Source organism: Dreissena polymorpha, chromosome 3 (assembly GCF_020536995.1).
Source record: "Dreissena polymorpha isolate Duluth1 chromosome 3, UMN_Dpol_1.0, whole genome shotgun sequence".
Classification (NCBI taxonomy): domain Eukaryota; kingdom Metazoa; phylum Mollusca; class Bivalvia; order Myida; family Dreissenidae; genus Dreissena; species Dreissena polymorpha.
In genome coordinates, this window is record NC_068357.1 from 120,252,858 (window position 1) to 120,277,103 (window position 24,246).

Consider the following 24,246-nt stretch of genomic DNA (forward strand, 5'->3'; position numbering starts at 1 on the left):
TACAATAAACAATACTTAAAAAGTGTCCAGTTTCCATTATGTCAAAATCGTTGTTTAAATTGCATTCATTTAATTCAACAGCGTGTTTTGGTACGTATACGTTCTGTTCTGTGCAAAACTCTTTTAATAATTAACACTGTGTATGAGGTTTGCATTTAGCCTCTTAAATACTTGGTCCAAATTAATACCAAAATCACTGTAAAATGATTTCACATGTAAGAATCTAAAGAGGTCAACATGTCGCAAGTTTTCTAGATTTTATATTCTGACGTAATTAATAAATATGAGATATTTGTATTATGTTCGCTTTTTTACTTTAATAGCGATTGATAACTTACTGTCATTACACGATATTCCTCTCCATCCTTCTTTACAACCCCTATTTCCACATGCACCTGTGACAATGTCGCATGGACCAACACGGCAATGGCATTGCTTGGTACAGTTTAAGCTGTAGCTTCCAAGTGGGCAGTCTTAAAACAAATAATTGACAGGTTTGTTAACCTGCATGACATGTTTGTCGGTTTTCAATGGAATAGCATTTAAAATAAGCGGTTGTACGTAACTTAAAAATCGTTGTTCCCATTACATTGTATTTCATAAGGTTATGAGTGTTTGTAAGTTTTATATTTCATGTGCAATTAAGTCATAGAAATCAACGTTGTTTATTTGAATATTATTCATTTGCTTACATAATTAATCAGAATCAATCTTGACTGTGCAGTATATTATATATGTGGCATTGCTTGGAACAGTTTACGCTGTAACTTCCATGTGGGCAGACTGTCAAATATAGTACCCAATAAGTTTGTTAACTATGTATAGTATACGTTAACAATATTGTATCGATGTAAACATTGGATAGCTAAAGTATTGTTCTGTGCTGTTATGTTCTGTTCGAACAACCAAAGAGGTTATGTAATTATGATTGGATAGTACGTAAATGTATCTCCCTTGTGTTGAGCGACAAAACATTGCATTCGTTCCAAACATCAAACATCACCAATTTTACTTAATTGCACGGGCCACCCATGACAAAATCCTGTCTTTGAATTTGACAAACTGATAGCTGTCATTCTGGTCCATAATTTTATCAGCCAAGGCAGCCAAATATAAGATTTTTGCATGTAGATATATGCATTTCTGGACTGATCACAGATAAATACTGACCTATTGTATAGAGATATAAACATTATTAAAGATATGTTTTAATTTAGAGAAGATGTTTGTCAGTTTTCATAAAAATGCACATCTCGAGCATGTAAACAACGTCGAAGATATATATATATATATATAAATATAGAAAAGGTCTGACATATTTTATATAAAAATGTACTACATATCAAACAAATCAAAAGAGCCCACTTGAATGATTAATTACATAACACTATATTTGATTGATAAGCGTTGAATTATTAAATATTTTTTGCACTATAACAGTACACACATCAGCAGTAGAATGGTCAGAGACAAAGCTATCAAAACAAAATTTGAACATCGTAATCTTCAGCAAAATGTTTAGTTTGTTGTTTTGCTTCTGTTTATAAATTTAAACATGTTTTATATTCGAACCATAATATTTTTCACGATAATCACATTGACAATTTGCTGAAATAAATATTTTTATTTTTGTCAGAATGTACAACATAAAAACTCACAGTGAAAGTACAAAAGCAAATTAACATATAAGAATACACCTTAAGTATGTTTTAATATCAATTTACCAATTTAAACATTTCGGGATTGGTTCTATGCGTGTTGTATGTTTGTAAAGATTCGTAAATTATGAATAATCAAGTAGTGTTCTAATTTGATTACAAGTTACACATGTTCAATGTTAATATAAGTCATGTGATATTATATGTATGCGCCATATTATATTCCATATTACATTCCCTCTAGAATCTTCTTTTCAGAAACAGTGCTGCAATATATCACAATGCGGTTTCAGTAAAATACCATACATAAATATATTAGTATGTATGTTCCTTTTTCCTAGTTTCTTATTCCTTATTCAAGCTAAACAAATTTGATAAAATCGTTTTACGGATAAATAATACTAAGGAATCGAAAGAAAATCAAAACACACCCAAACGTCGTTTGACTTGTGAATTAATTTACAAATGGAGAGTACGGAACCCGTTTTATGTTCATATCCTAACCGAATTAGCAAATAATTTAAAGATGTGTAACTAAATCATTGAATAACACCCAATTAATATGACAGACGAATCCAATTCATGTATGAAAGTGAATGACAAACAAGTACAATAATTTGTGTTAATGATGTGTTTTAAATAATAATTGCATTACATTGTGCAGGGTTTAATTCAATTATAACACACATTATGTTTTCTTGACTAAACAAAGTTCCATATAATTTATTCAAACCGAATAAGGAACCGGTATGTGTTACTTAAAAGTAAATTAAAATGGACAAAGGCGTACTTCATATCAATGTAAAAGATATATTTGGTATAAATATTTAGTTTTGTTTTATTTAAAATATGTATAGCCAAAAAGTTCGAGGTAATACTTTGGAATTATAACAAAGTTCTGTTTTTACGATTGCTTAAAAGAATATGAAACTATTTATTGAGCTATCTTCGGCAAAGGGCTTGTCACCATCGAGGCCAGGGACCGTGTGTAGGTTATGATATGTCAAGGTCCAAGGTCGCCGGATAAACCATTTGCCGGAAAGCATAAGAACAACATGCGTTGTTGGACAATGCGCGCGCAATAAATGAAGAAAACACAATATTTGAGTGCGTCTGAACACATATGTTTCGTTATTAAAATTAAATGAATATATAGAGGCAATTTGATAAAACTTGCCTGTGTAATAGAGGAACGTTGAAGACCTTTCGACATGTAATAATACTTATACTGAGCATTAGTTACTCAAATGGTGGGTTCGGTTCCGAGATTTTTTTGCATGTGGCATGTATAGAATAAAGTCATTGACTGTGCACCTAAATAAGAACTCTTGATTAAGGAATTCCAAAATACTAACTGCATTCTCGGTGTAACTTAACAGACAGGAAAATAGTTGTTACATTTATTTATTATAATGTTATAAGATCATCAGCTACTTCAGGGAGTGGGTCCTATCAAGAATTAATTTATCTGTTGTTGCAAGTTTTCTACATAAAGCACTGTTCATGATTCACAGCCTATTTTGGATCTATTCAATGTACTTTGGATCACGTGACGAAACACACAATCATAAAGTTGGATAAATTATTAAAGCAAGTTTTTAGTTCTCAAACCACGCCAACACTGAATAAGGACATTCATCGTAATATATTTGATATAAGTGGGCCCTCTGATAGACTCAGTCATTTATCCCAAATAACAGACACAAAACTGTTAAATATATTGTTAAAACTTAGCTACATCATTCAATTATATGGGATTGTGTGTGTAAACAGTTTTACTTATGATTTTGTTTTCTTAGATGTGAGCTTCCCCCCATCCGCCCCAAAAAAATGTATGGTAAATGTTTTGTATGCGTCTATAACTGTACTTTGCTAATATTTGCAAATGACCCATTATGAAAACATAGATAGTAAAAGTACGATAACAGATTCAAACACATTTAATGTCAACACTATAGCTTTTTCATTTTTCATTGTATCAAATATATTTCTTATACTTTGTTTTGCCCAATTTTAACCTAAAACACTGGAAAACATTACTGCCTATGCATGCGCTAATACAAAATGCAGTTCAGGGCTTAAATAAATATTGCAATTAAATAAGAGTAGTGTCATTGATTCAATGCTATATACATGTTTATTTTATTAGTTTTGCGCTAGTTAAATAAAATATAATAATACTGTTCTGTAGAAACTCACCGCAATTTACTCCGACATCTTCGTTATGATCGCAATCGTTCACACCCCAGTTATTGGCTTGGCAGTTGGACAAACTCGTCTCAGAACCGTTACATCGCACTTCATCAAGCCATATTGGACCGGGACCCCTTCCAAAAGCTGCCGATTTCAGGACCGCGGGTTGGATACTACAAAAAGAGCAGTCTTATCGAAACAACTCGACAAAGCTGGCTTAATGTTTTACATTATTACTTATTTCCAAAACAATGTTAAAAGCAGATCAATATGTACCTGATTTCCTAAGCAAGCATTGTTAAAAAAATAAATAAAGTACTTGCCGTCTATGCGGAATTTTGCTTATTAAGATCACTGACAGAAACTAAGCCAGTGGACACAATTTTATAGTTACACTTTTACTTTGTTTTATCGAGGTTTTACAGAAAATCGATATGATTATGACGCCAAACGCGTTTGTTAAACTCAAGAGATATGAGCTCGTGCTTATTCAATTCAGTCATTGATTAATATACTTATCGGTTAGATCAATGTTAATTGTTCATTGAATGTGATAATGGAAAGACATTCAAAATTAGTATTAACTGCAGTTGGAATCAAATATTAAACCGCTGATTAATATCAAATCTGAAATATATATGACGTCAGTTTGAACACTGAATTATCATAAATTCAACGTAGGAACTAGGTTCAGTACATGTCCGAGGTGGGGCCGCGATTAGACAAACATCGACGGAGCTTTAGCTATCGGGAAACTACGTCCATTGAAGACGGTATTTAGTGCTTGTTGGCTGTTAATTGTTTAGATATTCATAACATACCATAACACATATGTTATTCACTTCAGCATAGTATAACTCATCGTGATAAAAACAATCATACTATTAGACATTAGACATTCATACATACACGACATAATGAGTAATTAAGATATTCAATAATTAAATATCTGGACCATCAAATGGAAATCATATAATTAGATAACAATTTGAGTTTTCTATAACTTGTATAATAATTTTTTTTTGCTTTTCATAGCCGGTCTTTTTTATTTCGTGTATGATGTGTTTTTCCTTCATTGTATTGTGCCATCAGAAAATCACCATCCTGTCGATACGATTAAAACCTGACCATTGACCATTTGTTAAATTGTAAACCATTGAAAACGTATTCCAAAGCGGTATTAATCATTGGTGGTTGTTTTCGACATTTGTGTTTGTTTTGTTTTCTTAATGAATAGCAAAAGCAAATTATGTGTTTCCTACATTTTACGCAACACGTATATCGGAAACCCAATCGCTTAAATTGTTCACCATGAAAACATTGGGCTAAATACAATTCATCATACATCGGGTATAAACTTTATAAAAATGTAACACACCCAGTGAATCCCAGCAAGCGACATACAACTTTTGCTGCTAAAATGTTAAAATCGTCATCACAGACCGTTCCCCAAGTGTTGTTGTAGAACACCTCGAGACGCCCCCGATTAAACCTGGATCCATTTACTAGTCGAATATCCAGGCCTGAAACAGAACAACATGCATCACTCGGACGTCACAAGGCGAATAGCAAGTGTTATTTTACAGATAAGGGCAATAGTGATTCCAAAGGTCGATCCAGAGCTTTGCGTTGTATTTGGCCTACACTACTCTTGAATTTGGAATTCCAAATCATCAACTGCATCCTCGATGTGACTCAATATAGATAAAAATATGTTCATATGTATTGATTATAATGGAATCAGATGTTCAGCTACTTAACAGGCTAGATGTTATAACACTTTAATTCTCTGTTCTTGCACAACCCACAAACATAGCACTATACATGACCCAACTAGATTATTTCGGATCAATTCAAGGTTCTCTGGAATACGTGACAAAATCACACAATTAATAAGGACGATATTATTTTAATCACGCTTAAAGTTCATTAACCCCTATTAAACTATATAATGAGCATAAACGCTAGTTTATTTGGTCGCACAAGCAGTCGCTTACCTCAAACAAACATCAATATCATAATCGTTATACTGTTTATTTTTATCTTCTTAAATATAGAGGCATTGTTTCATTTGTTTTATTTAATCTGTTATGAAAGTTTCTAAAAAAAGCTATTTTGTTGCAAATTTATAATTGGTGCTTGTATGGTTAATTGTATATGTTTGAAATCGACCCATAATGAAAAAACAGTTAGTTGAATTACGATAAAGTATTTTTACATTAGCATTGTTATATTGTTATGTCAAAACAATTTACCTTAAACACAAAACAAAAGTTATTAAATAAAAATTAAGATAAAACCAAACAAATATTGATGTTAAAACGTTAAGTGTATTACGTGTATTTTATGTAAATTTGATTTTTATATGATACATAACTACCCAGGATATAGAACCCAGTAAATGACTTTATTATATTTGTCATTTTATTCAAGTATGCTTTGCTTATAAATAGTTGTTTTTTTAACTGCGTATTATTAATGTGTTATATTGTCATAAGTAAAATACTATTAATACATTACCGCTCAAAATATTTGAAGTTTGTATAATATAATTAATGAGTTTACAATTAACATAATGAGTTACAAAAATAAAAGGATTATATAGTGGTAGTGAGAATATACAAAACCCAATTATACATCGACAATATAATAATACAAAATAAAGTATATAGAAAAGGACCTGAAAGCACCAGAAGGATAAATTCAGTTATGAATGCTATAAAAGCGCGTATATTTATTGGCATGTGGCTTGCAATTTGAAACAAACCTCGATCACATATCACGAAAGTTACAATACAAGAAACATTTTCAAGTAACTCAGTTCAAGAGCGACTGGTGCCCGGTCTTCAAATTTGATATGATACTAGACACTAAACTATTCACAGCATAACGGGAAAATATTCAAATTGTATATTAATAACATTAAATATCAAATAAATATTATTCTTATCATTTATAAGACACTTTCCATGAATAGTGCGGGTAATTATGCTTACTTATCCACAAAACAGGGACAAAAATCTCCCAGATGAGTAAAAATATACATTTTCAGATCTTGGTCTATTTTATCACTTAATTATAGCGGTCTTAGAGTTACAATGTGCATGCATCTTATTCATATTGTACTAATGATTTGATGTAAAACACTGTAACATATGTATAGGCGTCATAAAAAATGTTCCACATGTCTAAGAGTTTGTTAGTGATTAAAATATACGAGTAAAATCCGAATAGTGTCATATCGTAATCTTGATTAGTATCGCTCAAATAATTATATTGGGAATTCAAGAAGCGTCCGCTATAATTTGACATAACCAATCGTTAAGGTATTTGTTTGTATAATCTATCCATTGCATGTTTAAATATCAACGCGTTAATATATGTATATAGACTCTAAAACTCAACATAAGTGACAAAAAGAAACGGCCCAAAAGTAAACTTTTTTTCAGTGCACTATTGAGCTCATTAGCACTTTATCCGTTAAAACCAGCAATGCTTGTAAAGCATAAGTAAATAACCCCCAAACAATTCATCAAAATTTTTAAATCGATGGTTAACAAGATAAAAAAAAACAATATACAATTTCCGAAACAAAAACGAAAAAAACGTGGCCATATTATGTCAGTATTACTTAAGAGCTTAATGGCAAAAAATGTATTCCACAAAGTTACAAGGACGCATTAACAGCCAAAGGTTGTTTTTAAGCATCGGTCTTAAATATATATGTATAAAATAATCTTAAGTTTCAATGAAAATCTTAAACATCTTTGATAAATGTATCCAGTGTAAAATACATCGACTAAAAACTTACTATTCATTCGTCGCTTTTATTTTATGCTTTTCGGTGGTTTATCGATATTCCACCGAATCCAATAAATATCCTCTATGTATTCCTACACGCATTAAGCAGATCATCAAAAATTGGTAATATATTATAAATATATCAAATATGTTTATCGAGAAAAACTCAAATTGAAACTGTTGGAATTGTTAAGTTTAAACATATTAGTCGGGACCGACATTTCTATTCCATTATACACTGCAATCTTAAATGTTCGCAAAAATGATTTGTCAAACTACTAGTTCCGGGCAAAATGTTTTATTCATACAAGTATGCATAATAATTATATGCATATTCGATAACGAAAGGACGTTCAGGTTTAAAATAAAACTTATTTAACGAGAGTAGTTTCAATAGATTCAATAATAAAATCATAGTTTTCATCATTGTTTCGCTCTATTCATAAAACATAATAAAATAATATTATAGAAGCTCACCACAATCCACTCCGACATCTTTCGCATGATTACAGTTGTGCTCGCCCCATTTATTTGTCTGGCAGTAGGACAAACTCCACTCATCACCGTCGCATCTCACATCATCCAGCAATATTGGTACCGGTACCCTGTCCATAAGTGGCTCCATGCTTGGCTTCGGCTGTGATCAAGTTTCTACCAAAAGCGTAGTCTTTTAATTAAGTAAATTGACACAGCAGGCTTAGGTTGTCTTATTATCACTTAATTTCAAGAAAATATTATAATCCGGCCTCTATGTAACTGAAATTATTCGCGAGCCTTCTTTAAATGTTTTAAGTGCAGGTCTTGCGGATCTGCGCTTTTAGAGGTCACAAAGGTGGAATAAACTAGTAGACACAACTATATGGCCTCGCTGTTCGGTTATTGTTTGATGGTTTTACAGATACTCGATGGGATAATGCAGCCAACGTAGTATTAACCTTTACAATATTGGCTTGTAATTGATAAGCAGTCATTGATTTATATACTTATTGATTAGATCAATGTTATGGCTTTGGTTAAAGTAGTAGAAAGGAATGATACCACCGATATTGGTATATACTGAAAAAAATATAAATTTCATTATCAAAAGATCTTTCTTATCAAAAAATCATATACATGGTCCGTTAGAAATAGTAATTATACAAGGAGCTTTGCCGTTTTAGAGATGTAGATTTTCTAACCGATATCTCTATATACATATCATGAACACTTAGCCCCAGAAGGATGATTTCAACAAACTTTGAAGAAGACTAGCATACATTGCTTCATGCAAAATATAAAATGTATGGACCTTTCGGTTCCAAAGTGGCAACTTTTAAATTTCTACTTTTTAACTCTATTTTCGGGTCCAATGGCAAACCTGAACGATTTTAACCACTGTTTAAGACTGCACGCGGTTAAGAAGAATATGTCGTTTAAAGCAAATTGTTGACGACACACAACACATGACACAGGATAACGCATGAGGGACACCCACTATAATAACTCGCCATGAAAAATTAATGCTTATGTGAGCTGCCAACAAGATTATCCGATGCCAAGATTCAACTAAATAGTAATATTACAAACCCCGTGAATCCAAGCATGCGACAAACAACTGTTGCTGCTAAAGTGTCGAAGTCGTCATCACAGACTGTACCCCATGCGTTATTGTAAAAAACCTCGAGACGCCCCTCGCTTGGTCTGGACCCATTTACTAGTCGAATATTCAGGCCTGGAACAGGAGATAACGTATCATAATGATGTCGCAAGGAAGATCTTTAGAGACTCTAATGTTGGTGGTTGTGAGCTTTGTTTCACATGTGGCATACTCGATAGTGCAAAGCACTATTATAGAAGGCAGTTATTGACTTTTAAATTATACAATATGTTATCATTGCCTTAGGAATTCCAAAACTCTGACTGCATTATCGGTGTGATTTAATATACATTAAATTATTTTTAAATTTATCGACCACAATTTAATCAGTAAATCAGCTACTTAAACTATTTGTTGCTATCACGATTACATTTTTCTGTTGTTACACAACCAAAACGCATAGCATTATACACGAGTAACCTAGATTATTTTGGATCCATAAGAAGGTATATTGATCACGTGAAAAAACACACAAATAATACAATATTTTAAACAAGATTTAAGTTGTTTACCCACCACTCTATATGATAAACATAAATGTTTATACAGTTGGCAGCATTTAGCCTTTAATTTTCAGAAGCATTAACATCCCCCCCCCAAAAAAAAAAAATCATGTTCTTTGTTTAGTTTTGTTTTTTCAGCTTCAACATTGAAAAGTTAGGAGATATATTATTTATTTAATAGGTTTTCTTATGAAAAGTAGTTTTTAATATGTCAGCTTTTCATGAAAATAAGTGCATGGTAAATTTGCATTATATTCTTACAACTGTATACTGTATATGTTTCGAAACTATCAATTGAAAAAACACAGCTAGTAAGAAGTAAGATAACAGATTTGTTAAATTGTTAAAAAATTGTCCATTTTACAGAAAACTAAATGTCATTACATAAAAACACATACAAAACCAATAAAACATCAGATTAAACAACATTTTATTGTAAAATATTATGTGTAGCTACAATTTATATAAATTGCAACAACTTTTTTATAAAAAATATATAATTAAAACCGAACAACGAAGATGGGAAAAAATACCGATTTAATTCCTTTCTCCTATCCAATCAAATAAAATAAAATAAAACATAGTTTTTTGTTTCATTTGAGTTAAAAGAAAAACATACAAATGTCTAAAATACTTATACAAACACATTCTTGATTTTACCATTTAATATAATAGTACAAAATCACGTAAACAGCATACCAATGCAATACTTTATTAATTCACACTCTCAGCAGTTGAGGCATGCAATTATATTAAACCGATATCAACACGCCTACTTTTCTTCATTACCCAATAGTATTTATTACAGAGAACTTGATGTTTTTGTTCTAGGTTTTAATTTTGGTTTATCATCGAAATACACCCAAGCAGCTCAAACTTTTGTTCTGGACATAAAGGAGCTTTTGCCTTCTTCTTAGGTCCCATGCCGTATACACATCATAGAATGTATGCAGAACATGAAATCAAAATGAAGGGCTCCACTTTATTCTTCGCCAAATTATTAACCAATAACTAGATATCAGCGTATTTGGCTTATAGAATATTGCAGATAGATATATTTTTAATTGTTTTTAAATAACCACAATACAAAGGAATTTTAACATCATATGTTAACTTTTGCTACCGAAAATCCGTAGCGTCGGTACACCTTGAGAAGAAAGATATATACTTATAGAATACGCGTGAAAATACAAATATAAATATAAATATATACACATATACATATATATGGATTTTGTGGATAACCTCTGGCTGTTAATACGTTTTAAATATTAACAGGGGTTTGCTGTTTCAGAAATTTTACAATAATTCTGCGATATGTTCGTATAATTTATGTGAACCCTAGACATCTAAATGTTGTTACATTCAAAGGGAAAGGGACATTTTATTTTGCACACTCGAATATATTTTGATATTTTTCCTTTAAAATTAATGTAAACTTATTGACATCCTGGGCGAGGCCTAGAACATTTTTTTATGGGAAAGACGCATCTTAAATATTACTGATGTCATGTAAATCTTTTGTAAATAGGGCATCAGTACCATCTTACCAGGCTATCGATACTTTCAAGGTCTCCGGAAGTTTTAAACTGACATTTTGTCAAATATTTCCTATGTTATGTTCACAGCTGGACCCGGTATTATCCGATGTTTCCCTAAACTGTCCGACCTAACCCGATTTAGGTTTGCCTTTGATTGACGCAATTTTTATTTTCTTTAATAGCCATGTAAATCAACCACATTTATTAAAAGTGGATTGTTTCGTGTTGGTCATCAGCATACGGGGATTTACAACAGAAATATGCTTAAGTGATTCACAATAGGCGACTGAAGAATATTCTTAAATTTTAGCATCCTTGAAATGTCGTAAAGCAATTAAACATTATTTAAATTCCTTTGAAAAACTTAGATCTTCATTTAAGTGCTTAAAGGGTATTTAAATTAAATAAAAATGTGTATTATCATCCGATACTTCCTAGGATACGAAACCCATTAAATGACTGTATTATATATAAGTTTATCTATATAGCCACTAATATTTTGATCTGATAAATTGTGGGTGTGTATTGTTAAAAAAAATAGCTTATTATATATTTATTAAAAATATGTTACTTCAGTGAAAGACAATCATTAATAACATTACATTTTGCAAAATGTCAAAAATTAAATGTCAATAAATTTATTTGAAGAATGAGTACAAATTATTGGATTACATACCAGTTATTGTTTAACAGTAAAGGAACCAATCATACTTCACCGCTTTAAAAAAAATAAATGAAGGTACTTAAGCTATAAAATTCAGTCTTTTTCTCGACATTTTGCGAAAAATTACGGAACTTGTTGATATCACCATTTAATTTGTCTGTTGTCGCACAACACACAGTTAAAAGTAAACAATGAACATAAATGCTATTATATTCAGTAAAATTCAATTTTAAGAATCAGTACCTTAACCCATATGAGCATCACAAACTTGTTCTTAATTTACAAAATTATCCAAGCACAGCACTATATATAATGAAGTGATTGTTGTATTTGTTTAAAACGTTTTATTATTTAAAAAAAATGATTTGTCAGTATTCCTAAACATTGATTTGAAGGGTTAATTTAAAGTATAAAATAGTGTCTTCATACACTTATGCATAATAATGATATGCATATTCTATAACGAAAGGACTTTCAGGGTAAACCAAAAAATTTTTACCTAACGAGTAGTTTCAATAGATTTAATGAGAGAAGCAGGTTTTCCATCATTTGTGCGCTCCATTCGTAATTTTTTTTTAATGTAGAAACTCACTACAATCCACTCCGACAATTTCGCTATGACCACAGTTGTGCGTGCCCCAGTTGGCCTGGCAGTAGGACAAACTCGACTCGGTACCGTCGCATCTCACATCATCCAGCAATATTGGACCGGTACCCTGCCCATAAGTAGCCCTATTCTTGGCTGCAGCTGTGGTCAAGTTTCTACCAAAACAGCAGTCATTTTAGTAAGTTAATCGACACAGCATTTTCAAGTTGTTTTATTATTACCTTATTTCAAGAAAATATAACAAGCCTGCCTATGTGTAAATAAAATTCTTAGCCACAATTGATCACCATGTACACGTTGGTTTTATGTGAGGTATAGTGAGATCATCAGATACCGGGTAGAACTCAACAATCATGTAACAAACCCTGGGAAAATCAGCATGCGACAAACAACTGTTGCCGCCGAACTGTTGAAGCCGTCATCACAGACTGTACCCCAGGTGTTGTTGTAGAAGACTTCTAGACGCCCCTGGTTAGGCTTGGATCCATTTACCAGCCGAATATTGAAGCCTGAAACGGTTGAAGACGTATTTCAATAATGTCGGAAGTGAAATCGCTTAAAAAATATAACTGATGAGAGCATTAGTAACACAAATGGTGGATTCTGAGAATTGTTTTGTATGTGGCATAATCTCACTGCCTAGGGACATTTTAGAAGAAAGTCAGTACACTCAACACTAAAAATGTACCCTTGATTTCAGAATTTCAAATAATTAACAGCATGCATTGTGTTACTAAACAGACAAGATTACATTTATACATGTGTTGATTATGATGTTATTAGATGAGCAGTCACTTACGGAACTTATTGCTATCACAATATAATTTGTCTGTTGTTGCATAATACACACAGTTATAACTATACAATGAACATAAATGCTACTATATTTAGTAGAATTTCATTAAACAAAAAGTTACTTAACCCAAACGAGAATCGCAAACTTGTCCTTTATTTACAATATTATCCTAGCTTAGCAATATACAATAAAGTGATTGTTTCAATTGTTTAAAATGGTTTATTATTAAAAAAAGAGTTGTCAGCATTCCAAAGCATTGGCATGTAGGGTTAGCTTAAAGTATAAAATAGTTGCTTAATACACTTATGCGTACTAATGATATGCATATTCTATGACGAAAGGACGTTCAGAGTAAACCTAAAAATTGCTATCTAACGAGTAGTTTCAATAGATTCAATGACAAAAGCAGGTTTTCCATCGTTTTTGCGCTCCATTAATAATTTTTGTTTAATTGTAGAAGCTCACTACAATCCACTCCGACTTCTTCTAAATTCCAACAGTTGTGCTTGCCCCAGTTGGCCTGGCAGTAGGACAAACTTGACTCGGTACCGTCGCACCTCACATCATCCAGCAATATTAGACCGGTACCCTGCCCATAAGTTGTCGCATTCTTGGCTGCAGCTGTGATCAAGTTTCTACCAAAACAGCAGTCATTTTAGTAAGTTAATCGACAAAGCATGTTCAAGTTCTTTTATTATTACCTTATTTCAAGAAAATGTAACAAGCCTGTCTATGTGTAAATAAAATTCTTAGCCACAATTAATCACCATTTACACGTTGATTTCATGTAAGGTATAGTAAGATCATCAGATGCCGGAAAGAACTCAACACTCATGTAACAAACCCGGTGAATCCCAGCATGCGACAAACAACTTTTGCCGCCAAACTGTTGAAGCCGTGAACGCAGACTGTACCCCATATGTTGTTGTAGAAGACTTCGAGACGCCCCTGGCTAGGCTTGGATCCATTTACCAGCCGAATATTGAAGTCTGGAACGGTTGAAGACGTATTTCAATAATGTCGGAAGTGGAATCGCTTGGAAAATAAAACTGATGAGGGCATTAGTAGCGCAAATGGTGGATTCTGATATTTGTTTTGTATGTGGCATAATCTTCACTGCCTTATGACATTTTAGAAGAAAGTCAGTACACTCAACACTAAAAATGTACCTTTGTTTCAGAATTTCAAATAATAAACTGCATGTTGGGTGTTACTAAACATACATGATTACATTTTCAAATGTGTTGATTATAATGTTATGAGATGAGCAGTTACTTACGGAACATGTTGCTATCACAATTTAATTTGTCTGTCGTTGCATAATACACACAGTTAACTGTACAATGCATACAAATGATACTATATTTAGTAGAATTTCATTTTAAGAAACTGTAAATTAACCCAAATGAGCATCACAAACCAATACTTTATTTACAAAATTTTTCTAGCTCAGCAATGTACAATGAAGTGATTGTTTTATTTGTTTGAAATGTTTTATTTAAAAAAAAAGATTTGTCGGCATTCCTAAACATTGACTTGTAGGGTTAGTTTTACGTATCAAATATTTTCTTCATACACTTATGCATAATAATGATATGCATATTCTATAACGATAGGACGTTCAGAGCAAACGTAAAAAGTGCTATCTAACGAGTAGTTTCAATAGATTCAATGAGAAAAGCAGGTTTTCCATCATTTGTGCGCTCCATTCGTAATTTTTTTAATGTAGAAACTCACTACAATCCACTCCGACAATTTTGCTATGACCACAGTTGTGCGTGCCCCAGTTGGCCTTGCAGTACGACAAACTCGACTCGGTACCGTCGCATCTCACATCATCTAGCAATATTGGACCGGTACCATGCCCATAAGTGGCCCCATTCTTGGCTGCAGCTGTGATCAACTTTCTACCAAAACAGCAGTCATTTAAGTAAGTTGATCGACACAGCATGCATAAGTTGTTTTATTATTACCTAATTTCAAGAAAATGTAAGAAGTCTGTCTATGTGTAACTAAAATTCTTAGCCACAATTGATCACCATATACACGTTGGTTTCATGTTAGGTATAGTAAGATCATAACATGCCGGCTAAAACTCAACACTCATGTAACAAACCCGGTGAATCCCAGCATGCGACAAACAACTTTAGCCGCCGAACTGTTGAAGCCGTCATCACAGACTGTACCCCAGGTATTGTTGTAGAAGACTTCAAGACGCCCTTGGTTAGGCTTGGATCCATTTACCAGCCGAATATTGAAGTCTGGAACGGTTGAAGACGTATTTCAATAATGTCGGAAGTGGAATCGCTTGGAAAATAAAACTGATGAGGGCATTAGTAACACAAATGGTGGATTCTGATATTTGTTTTGTATGTGGCATAATCTACACTGCCTTATGACATTTTAGAAGAAAGTCAGTACACTCAACACTAAAAATGTACCTTTGTTTCAGAATTTCAAATAATAAACTGCATGCTGGGTGTTACTAAACATACATGATTACATTTTCAAATGTGTTGATTATAATGTTATGAGATGAGCAGTTACTTACGGAACGTGTTGCTATCACAATTTAATTTGTCTGTTGTTGCATAATACACAAAGTTATAACTATACAATGAACATAAACGCTACTTTATTTAGCAGAATTTCATTTTAAGAAACAGTAACTAAATCCAAATGAGCATCATAAAACTTGTTCTTTATTCACAAATTTATCATAGCTCAGCAATATATAATGGGGTGATTTTTTTATTTGTTTATAATGTTTTATTATTTAAAAAAATGATTTGTCAGCATTCGTAAACATTGACATGCTGGGTCAATTTAAAGTATAAAATATTTTCTTCATAGACTTATGCATAATAATGATATGCATATTCTATAACGAAAGGACGTTCAGGGTAAACCTAAAAATTGCTATCTTACGAGTAGTTTCAATAGATTTAATGAGAAAAACAGGTTTTTCGTCATTTTTGCGCTCCATGAATATTTATTTTTTTAAGTGTATAAGCTTACTACAATCCACTCCGACAATTTCGCTATGACCACAGTTGTGCGTGCCCCAGTTTTAGTTTTACGTATCAAATATTTTCTTCATACACTTATGCATAATAATGATATGCATATTCTATAACGATAGGACGTTCAGAGCAAACGTAAAAAATGCTATCTAACGAGTAGTTTCAATAGATTCAATGAGAAAAGCAGGTTTTCCATCATTTGTGCGCTCCATTCGTATGTTTTTTTAATGTAGAAACTCACTACAATCCACTCCGACAATTTCGCTATGACTACAGTTGTGCGTGCCCCAGTTGGCCTGGCAGTAGGACAAACTTGACTCGGTACCGTCGCATCTCACGTCATCCAGCAATATTGGACCGGTACCCTGTCCATAAGTGGCCCCATTCTTGGCTGCAGCTGTGGTCAAGTTTCTACCAAAACAGCAGCCAGTTTAGAAAGTTATTCAACACAGCATGCTCAAGTTGTTTTGTTATTACCTAATTTCAAGAAAATGTAACAAGCCTGTCTATGTGTAACTAAAATTCTTAGCCACATTTTGATCACCATTTACACGTTGGTTTCATGTGAGGTATAGTAAGATCATCAGATGCCGGAAAGATCAACACTCATGTTACAAACCCGGTGAATCCCAGCATTCGACAAACAACTTCAGCCGCCGAACTGTTGAAGCCGTCATCACAGACTGTACCCCAGGTGTTGTTGTCGAAGACTTCGAGACGCCCCTGGCTAGGCTTGGATCCATTTACCAGCCGAATATTGAAGCCTGAAACGGTTGAAGACGTATTACAAAAATGTCGGAAGAGGAATCGCTTGGAAAATAAAACTGATGAGAGCATTAGTAACACAAATGGTGGATTCTGATAGTTGTTTTGTATGTGGAATAATCTACACTACCTAGGAACATTTTAAACGAAATTAAGTGACTCAACACTAAAAATGTACCATTGATTTCAGAATTTCAAATCATTACTGCATGCTGGGTGTTACTAAACAGATATTATAACATTTTCAAATGTTTTAAAATATTAAATGTAAAAACGAATACTTTTGTCAGCTCTAATCTAATTAATTAAATGTCTCAAACTAGTTACGGACAAATATTCGCTTCATACTCAGATACGTAATAATGATATGCATATTCTGTATCGAAAGGACGTTCAGGGTAAACCTAAAAATTGCTATCTAACGAGTAGTTTCAATCAACTCAATGAGGAAAGCATATTTTCATCGTTTTTGCTCTCCATAAATAAAATATTTTTAGAACATATTGTAGATACTCACTACAATCCACTCCGACATCTTTGCTATGACCACAGTTGTGCGTTCCCCAGTTGGCATGGCAGTTAAACAAACTCGACTCGCTGCCGTTGCACCTCACGTCATCCAGCCATTTAGGGCCAGTACCCTGTCCATATGTGGCCGAATACTTTACTGCAGCTTTGCCCAAGTTTCTAGCAAAACAATAGCCTTTTTAGTAAGTTAATTGACACAGAAGGCTAAGGTTGTTTTATTATTACGTAATTTCAAGAAAATGTAACAAGGCGGTCTATATTTAACTAAAATTCTTTGTTCAAACGTAATCAGTGCAGGTTTCCGGACATGCGCTTTTAGATATCACTCAGGTGGAATGAACCAGTGGACACCATTGTTTAACCACGCCATGCTGCTTTTTGAATGGATAATCTAGCGAGCGTGTTTGTTAACCTCTACTATACGGTTCTGTTAAGACCGTGATTGATTTATATACTCATCGATTAGATCAATGTAATGTTTTCTGTTTACGTGGTACAAACAAAGTATTTCAGATTGGTATTTACTGCAAAATGATATTAATAATCACATTTTTATAATCGCAATTACATAAAAAAAAGTTACTGTCAATACAATCATTTATTTTTATCACAAAATCAACAGATGTTTTTTTTTTTAAATAGTATATATACAAGGAGCGGAGTCGATAAGAAAATAATCTGACTGAACTTTTGTTATCGGGATATGATGTTCATCGAGACAGTTGTTATTTTGTGTTTTTTAAATTACAAGTCATGTATAATATATGTGAATAAATTCATAGACTTAATACACTTACTATTGATATTGTTTTTATTAAATGTTATCCACGTTATTCAGCTAGAGTGTTGGTGATAATACAATGATCTTCTATAGAGGGCGACCATTGAAAAATAACCATGAAATGTTGCTACGTGTATTGTCCACATGCGGCAACATTAAAACGAAGCAGAACACCAATCCGTGGCAATGTACTACTGGTATTATGTTTCTCTTTATGGTATCAATCTCTACATACAAAAAATACAACTTAACAAAGGATTAAACACATGTTTCAAGAAACACAAACAATCTGGCAACAAGAACAAGAGTGTCATGATGATTTTAATAGTCGCGCATCTGAATTCATATTCATGTGTTAGAAAATCTATACCAGTTAATTATTTGTACAAAGAACAATTAAAGGAAACCAGTTGCCCCCAGGGAATGCCTATTAATACATGAATATCAAGATTGAAATAAATTCAGAAGTTGAATTTTAAGAAGTTAAATATGATCGTTCACACCTTTCATCTTCGTGGTTTCGGAGAAGATTTCAAACGTGAATTTATATAGCATTCTTAATGTACTTTGTGAACCCTAGTGTCATGCAAGCTACTACTCCAGGAGCGTTAAATAAACAAACATGTGCAGGCCCACTGTTTGTTGCTCAATAACAAACACCAAGCTCTGCGCGTTATAACTCAGGATAATACTATATGTATTAATTTGTAGATAAAAGATAAAGAATTAAGTTCCTCCTTGGCGTAGCAAATTTTTACCCCAAGGGAGTTATTGAACAAAGTTGGAGGAGAACCATCTTATGATTTTAAATAACACAGACTTATCATTTAAAATATTTCAATGCAAACATATAAAGACAATAGGTTGCAAAGAGGGCGAGACCGATTTTTATCATAAATGCATTATTAATTAAAGTTAATAGTCTATATCAGCATGGTGCATAACAAATAAAACAAGTGAGCTGTGTCGTTTCAGAGAAGTAGATTTTGTTTAAAATTTTCACTATATACATTTCAGTACAACGTTGATCACAGAAGGATGACTTCAACAAACTTTGAAGGAACTACCCAACATAGATATATGTGAAATATTACATTTCGGTGCATTGCGGTTTCAGAATGAATTTTTTTTTCAAATTAAACATGTTATTTTTAGCTCTGATGACCAACCGAAACGATTCGAACAGCTATTTAAACTGCAAGCGGTAAAGAATAATATGTTGTTTTAATCAAATTTTTGAAGACGCACAACACAGGACACAGGACAACGCATGCCGTAGAGGAACCGACCATAGTAACTCACTCTTGGACAATTCGTGCATAGGTGAGCTGAAAACAAAGTTATCAGATGCCAGGTTTCAAGTAAATAGTAATATTACAAACCTATTGTATCCCAGCATGCGACAAACAACTGTTGCTGCAAAATTGTTGAAATCGTCACCACACACTGTACCCCATGTGTTGTTGTAAAAGACTTCGAGACGCCCCTCGCTTGGTCTGGACCCATTTACTAGTCGAACACTCAAGCCTTGAACAGGAACGTATCATAATGGTGCCGCAAGGTAGATCAATAGAGACTCTTATGTTGGGTTGTAAGATTTGTATTGCATGTGGCATATTCGATAGTGCATAGAACTATTATAGAAGGCAGTTATTGACTTTATACAATATTTTATAATTGTTAAGGAATTCCGAATATCGGAGCGCATTCTCGGTGTGACTTAATATAAATTAACATACTTTCAAATTTAGTAACCACAATGTAATCAGAAAATCAGCAACTTAAGGGATTTGTTGCTATCACGATTACATCTTTATGTTGTTGCACAACCAAAACACATAGCGTTATACACGAGTCACCTACATTATGTTGGATCCATATGAAGGTATCTGGATCACGGGATAAAACACACAATCATTATATATTTAAAGCAAGATTTACGTTGTTTACCCACGACTCTGTATGATGAACATAAACTTTATTGAGTACCATTAAACCTTTAATTTTCATAAGTATTCACTTCCCCCAAATAGCATGTTCTTTCAATTGTTGTTTTTTAGCTTACAACATTGAAAAGTAAAGGAAATGGTTTATTCGTTCAATAGGTTTTCTTATGAATGTTTAGTTTATATGTGTAAGCTTTTTTTTAACAATGAGAAAATTGGTAAATTAAGACTATATCCTTGTAAGTGTATACTGTATAGTTATGAAAACGACCCCATTGTGAAAATACAGTGAAATTTGAAATTTGAAAGTGTGCAAAATTGCCTAGTTAGCAAGTATTTTTTTTAAACCGAAAGTAGAATTTCTATATGTATAGGTATATTTCGGCAAACGCGATTATATTTAAGTTTTAAAGCGCAAAAGAGACGGATTTCTACCTAGTAAACACCAGAAATATTCTAATTGGCATAGATAAAACAAATCTATAGCATGGTTAGCAAGTACTTTTTTATTTTTCAAACGGTACCGCTTTTAAAACCGAAAGTAGGATTTCTAGACGTATACGTCTCTTTCGACAAACGAGGTTATTTTTAAGATTTAAAGCGCTAAAAAAACGGATTTCTACCTTGAAACCACCAGATATATTCTAATTGGCATAGATCAAATATGTTTCTTATTTATACTTAAATTTACAATGCCATGTAGTTCATTTCAAGGTGTGTGGCTTTAAGTATTTGCGCATTTTGATGGCAAACTTTATTTTACTGGGCCGTACTTTGGTTTGGTAATGTTTCAGATGTGTAAAAGTTTATTGTTGCATCTCTAATTGTTTACTTTGTTTGTATAAAAATCAGCACTTATCATTTTAAAAGTCAAGCTTTAGGTGTCATACTACTTTTTTGTAACAGACAACACAAAAACTCCATTGCGCAAAAATTTATAGTAATTGAAAACAATTTCCTGCTATAAAATGATTTAAAACTCAACAATAGCAAACAATAAATATGATATTCCTTTACAGAATTCCGATGAAAAAAAAAGATTAAGAAATATTTGTAAAAGTTATACATTTACGTACCATCGGCGACATGATTCAGTACTATGACACTAATAACTCCAAATAATGTCACTGTCATCTTTAGCGTTTTCCATCGAGACATCCACAAACACAAATTGCTGGATAGTAATTAATAGTATTTAAATTTAATGCTGAGAAAGCCGTCATAAACGTAAAATACTGTTGTAATCGGGAAGTTAATATACCAGCAGCAAACAATAATTTCCGCTTTATGTGCGCTTAATATCAACCGCTCTTGTCGTTGAATTCGGAAATCCTGAGCACTTAATTTGTTTCCGAATAAACTACGATCTACATGAATATGGTGGGCAAAGCTGTCAGCAAGAAAGATCACTGCGATTTATAAGAAATCTCTTTAATGCCTATACCGGTCTTGCTTAATTACTGATCAAACGAGTTTGCGCTAATTAACATGTATAAGTTTATTTAACAAAGTGATCAAGTTCTTTTCTGAAGGTAGCTTACTGTTTCAGTATTTAATAAAAGAAAATCATAAAAATTGATGCTCCATACACATTTGTTTAATTAACTAAAAGATACCGTCTCTAATTTTACTTGGGTATTTATCTGATCCCAAATAATGTAACATATTCCTAACCATCTTCTATGGAAAAACATGAAATGGCGTGTTAAAATCTACAAAAACGAAAAAAAAAACATTGTAAAAAGGGCAAAGCCCGTCGCAACCACCAAACCCGATATCCGCTTGATGTTCCGGAGCTTCCAACGAGTCTGAGTAATGCATAATTATAATATTAAGTATTAATATTCGTATTATTATTCTTATTATTATTATTCTTCTTCCTATTATTATTATTAGTAGTAGTAGTAGTAGTAGTAGTAGTAGTAGTAGTAGTAGTAGTAGTAGTAGTAGTAGTAGTAGTAGTAGTAGTAGTAGTAGTAGTAGTAGTAGTAGTAGTAGTAGTAGTAGCAGCAGCAGCAGCACCAGTAGTAGTAGTAGTAGTAGTGGTAGTAGTAGTAGTAGTAGTAGTAGTAGTTGTTGTTGTAGTAGTAGTAGAAGTAGTAGTAGTAGAAGTAGTAGTAGTAGTAGTAGTAGTACTACAATTATTATTATTTTTCATATTAGTATTAGTAGTATTTATTATTATAAGTATTATTATTATTATTATTATTGTTATTATAATTATTCTTATTATTGTTATTACTATTTATTTATTTGTATTATTAATATTGTTATTATTATAATTTTATTTTGATTTTTATTATTATTATTATTATTAGTATAAGTAGAAGTAGTAGTAGTAGTAGTAGTAGTAGTAGTAGTAGTAGTAGTAGTAGTAGTAGTAGTAGTAGTAGTAGTAGTAGTAGTAGTAGTAGTAGTAGTAGTAATAGTAGTAGTAGTAGTATTAATTTTATTATAATTATTATAAGTATCAGTTAAAGAGAATTTAGGAATAAAGACTAAGAACCATTACACGTGGTTATTATTAATTTTCGCCATCCAAAGATGGTACAACAAGACACACAACGTTTTAAAATATATTTAACAAACAAAATTTAAGAACATGTCAATGATGTGTAGTATGTGTGATAATAAAGGCCGTGTTATGCCACTGACTATATGATTTGTCTTAAGGACTCGACTATAGTCAGAGGTCGGGGAGTCTCCATGGCAGAGAGAAAGCCGGGCAGAGCAACAAGAGTTACCTCTTAATAAAATGCATAGTGCTTTATTAAAATATATATCAATTTGGCTAGCAACTGTAATTAGTGGGTAACGCAACAACCCAAGACAACGCAATGCAATACACAACGCAACACGCAAAATCCGGGTTGCCAAGTACTGTGGGCGAGTCCCGGGCCAATGTATAAACCACCAGAGCGACGCAATGCAACTCGCCCCACGCAATTGGTATGACGGACAACAGTAAGGATAGCAAAGTCGAGGCACAACATGTGTCGTGCAATATAACCCACAGCATTATATATATTAGTACATTATAGTTTATTAATTTTTGCCTAACCGTAACTCCCTGTTGATGAGCGACACAGAGGAGCCGGTGAGACAAGCCCAATGAAAAATGAAGCATATAGTAAAACCCTTGATGTTTTTGCCCAACTGTGGTTCCCTCAAACAATCATTATAAACCATGATAAACCACTGATTGTAAGAGGGTGCACATTTCCAAATGTGAGTACTAGTATAAGTATACATTATCAGCTCAATGAAAGTATTTTACTGACGCCCGCCGGACTGACTCTCGGCCAATTTAAACTGTCCGCCACAAAATTGGTGCAGGCAATTTCCCCAGAAATTTACATTTATTGTACCAGATTTTTCTTTATAACCTCAGTGAAACCATCAAGATAGAAATGTAGGCCCAATGTGTTAAGGTTTACAACATCGGGGCGGAAGAAACCCTGTTCGTCCGTGGAGATGTCTGGCCGCCAGTAATCCGACTTGCCTGTGGACAAGACCTCCACTCGACCGAAGCGGTTGACCCTCTTCATCTTACGTACATCTTTCCGATCCCAGCCACCTCGTTCGAGGATGTCGACCCATATGAGGATTGCCTCAGGCCAGGCATCCCGGAGGTAGCGGATCTCGGCACGCATGATGTCAAAGATTTCTTTAAGGGGAATCATGAGGTCATTCATGCCCAGATGAATAACTGCGACTTTAGGGTCGTTGTTAAACTAGACGGCCATTTCTATGTTCTTGCGAAGGTCTCCCCAGCCTGCTCCCCTGTAACAATCCCAAGCAACC

General features: G+C 33.1%; 1 protein-coding gene across 1 annotated transcript; it reads right to left on the reverse strand.

The window, feature by feature from the left end:
- Positions 1–3,256: 3,256 nt before the first annotated feature.
- On the reverse strand, positions 3,257–24,137 carry LOC127872551 (deleted in malignant brain tumors 1 protein-like). The gene is given in 15 exon segments (XM_052415876.1): positions 3,257–3,279; positions 3,858–4,024; positions 5,230–5,374; positions 8,130–8,247; positions 8,249–8,303; positions 9,219–9,363; positions 12,589–12,744; positions 13,868–14,020; positions 15,137–15,306; positions 15,516–15,660; positions 16,664–16,833; positions 17,042–17,186; positions 17,705–17,874; positions 19,879–20,023; positions 23,900–24,137. Coding segments are annotated over 15 exon segments (2,145 nt in total).
- Positions 24,138–24,246: the final 109 nt, after the last annotated feature.